This window comes from Citrus clementina, unplaced genomic scaffold, assembly GCF_000493195.1.
Source record: "Citrus clementina cultivar Clemenules unplaced genomic scaffold, Citrus_clementina_v1.0 scaffold_6, whole genome shotgun sequence".
Classification (NCBI taxonomy): Eukaryota; Viridiplantae; Streptophyta; class Magnoliopsida; order Sapindales; family Rutaceae; genus Citrus; species Citrus x clementina.
Window position 1 is genome coordinate 19,091,766 of NW_006262139.1, and position 8,612 is coordinate 19,100,377.

At 34.4% G+C, this 8,612-nt stretch overlaps 2 protein-coding genes across 3 annotated transcripts; both read left to right on the top strand.

Annotated features, from left to right (window-relative positions):
* The first annotated feature begins 1,292 nt into the window (after positions 1-1,292).
* LOC18040096 (E3 ubiquitin-protein ligase SINAT2) lies at positions 1,293-4,975 on the top strand. Of its 2 annotated transcripts, none has more exons than XM_006429844.2 (4): positions 1,293-1,477; positions 3,097-3,371; positions 3,751-4,137; positions 4,272-4,975. In XM_006429844.2, exons 2-4 carry the CDS (start codon positions 3,165-3,167, stop codon positions 4,590-4,592), a joined length of 915 nt encoding a protein of 304 aa, XP_006429907.1. In that variant the 5' UTR covers positions 1,293-1,477; positions 3,097-3,164; the 3' UTR covers positions 4,593-4,975. The 2 variants fall into 2 exon arrangements, with proteins under 2 accessions (XP_006429907.1, XP_006429908.1); XM_006429845.2 differs by lacking the exon at positions 1,293-1,477 and adding an exon at positions 1,675-2,148.
* A 1,010-nt stretch (positions 4,976-5,985) lies between these two features.
* LOC18040097 (probable protein kinase At2g41970) lies at positions 5,986-8,169 on the top strand. The gene is made up of 8 exons (XM_006429848.2): positions 5,986-6,076; positions 6,320-6,516; positions 6,647-6,900; positions 6,979-7,105; positions 7,204-7,477; positions 7,566-7,698; positions 7,785-7,871; positions 7,972-8,169. Exons 2-8 carry the CDS (start codon positions 6,426-6,428, stop codon positions 8,095-8,097), a joined length of 1,092 nt encoding a protein of 363 aa, XP_006429911.1. The 5' UTR covers positions 5,986-6,076; positions 6,320-6,425; the 3' UTR covers positions 8,098-8,169.
* Positions 8,170-8,612: the final 443 nt, after the last annotated feature.

An 8,612-nucleotide genomic window follows, 5' to 3' on the forward strand; every position in this document is an offset into this window, starting at 1 on the left:
TCAATCATCCATTGAATAATGAATATAAAATTACTTATTACGCTATTGTACTACTCAATTAATAAATATCTAATCAATTGAGACTCAAATATTAGAATCTCTACGCACTACTCTTAATATAATTACAATTGGATTCAATCGAATGCCTTCCGTTCCATGGATTAAATTTTGAATCCAACCAATCTCTTGTATGCTCTTTCCTCTTTTTGAAACAAGAAATACCATTTCTTATTATTAATTTATCAAGCAAACACAATATATTTGCCATCTAAAAAATAATTAATTATTAAAAATCTTCCCAAATATCCATATTATAAAGAACCCCAATGTTATAATAAGATGTGATGCACTTGAAATGAACTCATATTATATACATTGGCCCCATTTTTTTTTCTCAATTAAAGATGGTATGATGGAACGGTTTTTATGACGATTTCATGGTTTAAAGTCCACTCGAGTGTAGACAATTATATCCGCTGTCCAAAAATGTAAACGTCGACGAACGGTAACAAAAAGAAACGGGAAGAATAACATGAGGGTCCCTGGATCCTTAAGATAGTTGATTTTGACCATAATATTATAGAAGTACACAATTTAACACTAATAATGCATTCGGTAAAGTGCAGCATGAACGATGCATTTGTATGTGTGAATATTTCGTATTACTATTAGATTTAAACTAATTCATTAATAAAAACAAAAATCTATCATTGATGGTTATCTATAGGAATTATTGGTTATTAATTATTAGTGTTTGTTGAAGTTAAATTTAGTATTGTTAAAACCATCATTAGATTTATTTAATATCATAACTATTACCTATTATTGAGCCTTTGTTCACTTTAAAAATTTTAGCCACAGTAACTCATCGTCATTTGTCAAAGAGTTACTACTTACAAAAATTAAATATTAAATATCATATACATAAAAAAAAAACTCATATAAACTTAAGGGGAATGCAGGTATCAAGTCATGGTTAACTAAAATTTGATCAGCGCTTATATATAGCACAAATTATCTTAATGTTAGTTGTCAGACATGCTCTTATGTTTTTTCATTATTGTTAGAGGTCTATTTTAGACAAACAGAGACACTATGCTCTTAAATGAGAAATTGTGAAAAAATTAAGGACTTATGTTTTGTTTCCAAAAAACTTAAAAAAGAAAAATGCGGTCACTCAGAATTTTTCAAACGTTGCGTGCGGGAGCAAGCAGAGTGTCGCTGGTCCACCATTCATGTATAAAGAGACGACACAAAAATTTAATTTCATTTTTGTTACTCCAATAAAACATAAAAACGAAAACAACAAAAACAAAAAGTAAAAAACAAAACACCCACACACACGTTCGCGGATTATGTGAAGCATATGTTAGATTAGAGAGTACAGACAAGAAAACAAGGGCTATTATTTCGTGGGCACCCTCCTAATATTGATACAGACGAAGCCACTGTAATCTTCTTATATTTCCATTTCCAGGTAATAAGCGTGAGTTGCGGACAAAGTTGTTTTTTTTTTCGTTTATTTGATTTTATTTTTTCAAATTTTTATTTCATAAATGTTATATTTTCAAAGTTTTGATGCAAAACCTGGGTTCAAAATTGTAACTTGATGATATTTTAGGAAACTTTGCTCGAAAATCGCATCTGGGTAACTGTGTTTCTGGGCTCTTTTTTTGTATTTTGTCTTTGTTTTTTTCTCTTGATTGGTTAATTTTTAACGATGCTATTGTGGACAAGCTGAAATGGGGTTTGTTTGTTTTGTGTTCTAAGGTTGTTTGTGTTTTGATTTGGTTTATTTGGCTGATTATTATAATGGGAAAGTTAGATTTTGGCTAAATATTGTTTGACGCGGCATGACAAGGAAAAAAAAAATGATACTGGGCCTTGTTTTGTCTTTTCCTGTGGTTGCTTTGATGAATCCGTCTCAAAATGTAATTTTTTTAAAGAGGTTTAGATTCATTAAAAGATTTTGCTTTCTCGAAATTTTGAAATGTGTTTGTTTTGTTTGATGTTCTTGTCTTTTGTTTTGACTGCTTTTGATGCTTGTTAAGCATAAATAAGGTATTTTTCTTGCATAATATAGCTTCAAAGTCTATCTAAATTGGCAATTCAGTTAGAGAATTGAAAGGGGGTTTCTGGGAAGACCTGGTATTTTCCTCTTTGGTTTCAATCCAGCTTGGTTGGTTATAGATATCTGAGATTTATTTTATGACTTATGGAAGATGAATTTGATATAATTTCTTGTTCGGCTCTGTTTGCATCCAGTTTATTCTTTATCTATGTTCATGCTGTCATTTTGGTCTTTTCAGTTGGTTATGCAAATTCCTTTGTTGATGGAGGAATTGTTCCCTTTGACGTGGTTTTTCTCTTTTTTCTTCTACTGGTCATTCAAACATGGTTTGAAGGCAGCTTAGTTCTTAATTTGGAACGTCTAATTCATTTTTTTATCATTTTAAATTCATTGATTGGATGGGAAGAGAGAAGAGGAAAATTTACCAACTTGAAATGTGCAAAGTGAATCTGCAATTTTGCTATTATAATCTTTGAATAAAACAATAGTAGTCTTTAGTTCTGATTGCTACACTTTGAGAATGGTTGTTGAGGATTCGTACTGCACCCTGCTTGTCTGGTGTTTCAATTCTATAATTAATCCGCCTTCTGTGTTTTCCTTCCAGATCATACTGACAAAATTTGAAAAACCAACAAGATTACAGAGCAGTACATAGTCGTCATCCTTTTTAAAGCTCATATGTTGAAATAATGCGCTTAGAGATTCCTGGGGAGTCTGAATTGCCCATACTGCCCAATGAGAATGTCATTCTTGTTTTGTTGTCTATAGATACTGAAACAGACTACTAATAGGTTTTGTCAATTGCTATAATCTGCTCAAGGTCCTGAAGCCTTTAACTCGGGGGTTGGTCAAAGATCATAGAAACAACTTATTAACTCTTTTGCTTATAACTGTGATCATCGTACTAATTGTATTTGCTGCTATTTTCTTCTTTTGCATTTAGAAGTTTAAACATTAAAAGGAAATTGCAGTCGGTGCATGTTGGTCTTTCACATGTAAAATTCAATCTTTATTTTGTATGACAGACCAACGGGAGTGAAGTTTATGAGGATTAAGATATTTTTAAAGAAATAGTATCAGATCTGGTAAAACAATGGCTCCTGGAGGCAGTGCGTGCAAAGAAGTGGTTGAATCTGATCACACAGTTATCAACTATGATATAAAGGCAGAAAGTAATACAGCGCTTACAAAAACTAGTTTTGGTCTGGGTGGAAAACAAGGAATTTATTCAAACAACGGTGTTCATGAACTCCTTGAGTGTCCTGTTTGCACAAATTTAATGTACCCTCCGATTCATCAGGTCTGTTCTTATTTTTGACGTGCTCATTTTTCTTTTTAAATGTTCATGCCTCCTTGAAAATTGATCATTCAGAATCAGATGGCAATGATTTCATTAACTTTTCATGAATATGTAGAAACTTCATTTCCTTTATTTAACTCTGGAAGAGGTACTTTTGTTACATGTCATTTCTAATCATGCCTCGTCTTTGCACGAATATTTATAAAATTAAGACAAGGAAATGCATGTATGGGGTTTTGAAAGACATAAGGATGGCATATATTAATGTTGTAAAATTAATGGGTTTCATTATTGGTAATTGTAGCAGATTATCGAATTGGCTTGATTATTATCTATTTTTCTCCTCAAACCCTGACTTTTTCTTAATCCTTTGCTGCAGTGCCCAAATGGACACACTTTATGTTCAAACTGCAAGAACAGAGTGCACAACTGCTGCCCAACCTGCCGCTTTGATCTTGGAAATATTAGGTGTTTGGCTCTGGAGAAAGTTGCAGAATCATTGGAACTCCCGTGCAAATACCAGAGTTTAGGTTGTCATGATATATTCCCATACTACGGGAAGCTCAAGCATGAGCAACACTGTCGTTTTCGTCCATACAACTGCCCTTATGCTGGGTCAGAGTGCTCTGTAACAGGTGATATCCCAACTCTTGTTGCACATCTCAAGGATGATCACCAGGTTGATATGCATGATGGGTGTACATTCAACCATCGCTATGTCAAATCAGATCCAAATGAAGTTGAAAATGCCACATGGATGCTAACTGTAAGTTCTTTTTTGTTATGATATGGGAATAAATGTGAGTTTATCTACTATGGAAAACCATATCTGTTAAAAGAGTTTACAACTTGCCCTCTTGTAAACTTCCCGTCTACAGCTAAATTCTACTACCTTTGCAGGTGTTTAACTGCTTTGGACGACAATTTTGCTTACATTTTGAGGCTTTCCAGCTTGGCATGGCACTGGTCTACATGGCTTTCTTACGGTTTATGGGTGATGATGACGAGGCAAAGAAATTCAGCTACAGTTTGGAAGTTGGTGCTCATGGACGTAGGCTTATATGGCAAGGAATCCCAAGGAGCATCCGTGACAGCCACAGGAAAGTTCGTGACAGCCAGGATGGGCTTATTATTCAGAGGAACATGGCTCTCTACTTTTCTGGTGGAGATAGGACAGAGCTGAAGTTGAGGATTACTGGGCGCATATGGAAAGAAGAATGAAGAGATATAGAGGGACAATTGTACAGTGCAGAATTTCTCTGAGACTCAACCAGCATTGCTCCAAGTATGAGGGGTGAATCTTGCATTATGCTGATTTATTGTTTATTTTGTGCAAACAAGGTGTCATGGTCCACACTTGTACTTGGTTTTACTGCATACCTTTCTGTCAGCTCGCCGCCACGTGGGCAAGATTCTAGTTCGGGAGTTAGTGTAGGAACCGATAAATGCATAGAATTGAGTTGTAGTCTCCAATGTATCATCTGGTTTAAGCAGCCTTCTTGTGTTTTTTATGCATCTGGCTAAGATTGAGCCGGCAGAAACAGAAGATCAGTTATTATTTTTCCTCCGATATTTCAGTTGCACGAGAAACTTTTAGTGGCTTTTGTTACTGTGTTACATATCATTATTACAACAATACTTCAAAAGCCACTTGCAGATTGTGGGTAAAAGATAAGTGCTTTACAGAAGCAGCTTCTATAAGGTTGAGAAGCATAGACTGTGGTCTAAACTGTCACCTAAACATCAAGCAGGACATTGCTTCGAATCCTTTGGCAGTTACTTTACCTATACATTGTCTTTTAACAAATATCCGAGCCGAGACCCGAGGACTAATGTTCAAACCTCTGTTTTCAATTTACATTACTTTAAAATCAGATTCACATTTTACTTCAGAGAAGACCTGTTAAGTCCAAAGCTTGCCATGGAACATGGCAAACACTTTCTCACCAACTTTTGGATTGCATACAATTACAAGATAACCAACCATAAACCTCATGCCCTAATCATTGCAAGAAATATGAAAAAGATGATCATGGCAAGATATTCAAAGGATTTCATTGTACATAGAAAATTCATAGCATGATTTTGTTAATGATTCAATAATGATGACAAAAAAAAAATGATTATTTTGCAAATACATCACATCATAACAGTCCCACTATTGACACCTAAGGTTTTCTTCCACGTTGCATCATACGCGTTGACTCCTATGACCAATATGCCATGAACGGCTGATGATTGAAAAGAGAAAAAAAAAAAATCGTTGAAAGTTGAAAATCGTTTGATATCATGATCTGGGTTTATGCAAAAATATAGTTAGTGTAAGAATGTGGAGACGTGAGAGCACGTAGAAAGTAGGTTAGTTAATTAACGGTTAAAACTGAGGAAATTAAACCGATTTTCCCGCGGAACAGAAACCAGCCATTACAGGTGATTAACAAAAATATATAAAAAAAAAGAAATAAATAAATAAGTAAGTGACACCAACAATATAATTTTTTTTCCTTCTTTCATTTTCTTCGATTTGTTTTCACATTTCGTTAATTTAAATTTCTTATTATTTTTATTTTTGATAATTTTATCTAATTTTCCCACATTTTCTTTGTTCACAAGAAGCTAGCGAGCCTCCATTCATCCATTAATTTCTCTATATACCTTTCTCTTGCTGTGAATCTTCTTGCTTCCCATTTGATCACAGGCCTAAGGTATGCATTTGCATTTCTTTTACATTTTCTAGCCATAGATCAATTTATTTGATAGTTTTTTTTTTTTTTTCAATTTGCAATAAAATTTGATTATTTTTTTTTTCAAAGGTATCCCCTTTGCTTTTGCATGAAATTTGATTATTCACATATGCAATCATTTTGATTATTTAGAAACCGAAAAAAACAATGACAATGAAATCCTAACCCCAGTTGGTGTATTTATTTATTAATTGGAAAATGCAGGGAATTGCTTGGTTATTAAGACATTTTGGGTCATAATTAATAGATCACATGGGGTATTGAAATTGATTTGGGATTGAAATTGATTTGCTCGACAACATTGTGAGCTATGTTGTGCTGCGGAGGTCAAGAAGAGGAGCCTCAGCCACCTGCTAGCCAAACAACAGCCCCACCTCGAAGCGGAAACACACAACCTGGAGGTAATTAAAAACCTATTTTTTTTTTATTTAATGTTAATATAAAGCGAATACGTTCCTTAATTAGATTCACATTTGTGTTTACTGGGTTTGAATTTGATTCCCGTTACATGCATTATTATTTGTGTGACAGGCAGTGCTAGAGGGGAGCCGAGAACTAATGTGGTCAAAACAGGAACCCCTCAGAAAGCATTGCCAATTGAAATCCCACAAATTAAATTGGACGAGTTGAATAGATTAACAAGCAATTTTGGTACAAAAGCTTTGATCGGAGAAGGATCATATGGTCGTGTATTTTATGCAAAGCTAACTGATGGCACCCCTGCTGCTATCAAGAAGCTTGACACCAGTTCTGCTCCAGAGCCTGAATCAGATTTTGCAGCACAGGTTTGATATTTTTTTAGTATCTGCTACTTTTAATTAATATCACAATTGAATTTTGATGCAATTGCTTTAATCATGCAGTTGTCAGTAGTTTCAAGACTAAAGCATGAACATTTTGTTGAGCTATTGGGCTACTGCTTGGAATCAAATAACAGGATTTTGGTTTATCAATTTGCAACAATGGGATCATTACATGATGTGTTACATGGTATGCTATGTTAAAATTTTGAAAATTTAAGCTGAAGCACAACAGTCACAAAATGGTCTTAATTTGATTTAAGTTATGGTCATTAACTTACGGCGCAGGGAGAAAAGGTGTACAAGGGGCCGAGCCAGGTCCAGTTCTAACATGGAATCAGAGAGTTAAAGTTGCATATGGCGCGGCAAAAGGCCTTGAATTTCTACATGAAAAAGTTCAACCTCCCATAGTTCATCGCGATGTCAGATCGAGCAATGTGTTACTTTTTGATGATTTTAAGTCTAAAATTGCTGATTTCAACTTGACAAATCAGTCTTCCGATACAGCAGCTCGTTTGCATTCGACTAGAGTCCTGGGAACATTTGGTTACCATGCCCCAGAGTAAGCCTCGAGCCTTGATGCAACTTTTATGGATGTGTGAACAGCAGTGTGATCTGAAAAAAAAAATGTTGCTTAATTTGTGATACAGGTATGCAATGACAGGGCAAATCACCCAGAAAAGTGATGTTTACAGTTTTGGTGTTGTGCTTTTAGAGCTATTAACAGGACGAAAGCCGGTAGATCATACAATGCCTAAAGGGCAACAAAGTCTTGTTACTTGGGTATGTATTGTTACCTCCTTTTGTCTCAAAAATTTGATTATGTTACCTTAGTTTCAGCCTGTAATTTTTTATCTTAACAAATGCAGGCCACCCCAAGACTAAGTGAAGACAAAGTGAAACAATGTGTGGATCCAAAGCTAAACAATGATTACCCACCAAAGGCAATCGCTAAGGTTTATTTTTCTTCCCTTCACATTTTTTGAAACAAGATTTTTCACCAAAGTGCCATGTTGCTAATTTGAGTATTTGTTTTCTGGCAATATGGTTCTCCAGCTAGCAGCAGTTGCAGCATTGTGTGTTCAATACGAAGCCGATTTTCGGCCAAACATGACCATTGTTGTAAAAGCTCTTCAGCCACTACTCAACTCAAAACCAGCAGGACCAGAAGCTCAAGCATAACTTATATGTATGTATTTATGTCTTTTTTTTTTTCTGAAAACCAGCAGCAGCCTCTTGAGTCATGTAATCACTAATCAGTAAAACTCTTCTCAATTTTTTATTTTATTTTCTTTTATTTTCCTTTTTGTAATCAATCTTCGTTTTCATTACTATACAGAGGCTTTTATTGAGCCATTAAGATCATTTGTTCTTGTTTTGAGAGAGATCATCACTGTAGATTGCATTACAATTTTTTTTTGTTTTTGTTTCCAATGAAATATCAAACTTGTATCAGCTTTTCATTTACATATAAAATGCCAATACTTGGGCTTTTATTTGAGGAGAGGAGTAATGCCTTTCGCACCCCTTTAAATCCTAATAAAAACATATATTTGTAATTATAGTCCTATTTCTGAAGAAAATTATATAAAAAGATGAATATGAATTTAACTAAGTTGAAATTTTGGACGTTTACAAATCATGAACCCCTCCCATCTCTATTGATAATTTTGAAGCAATAAAAGTAAGAAATTATA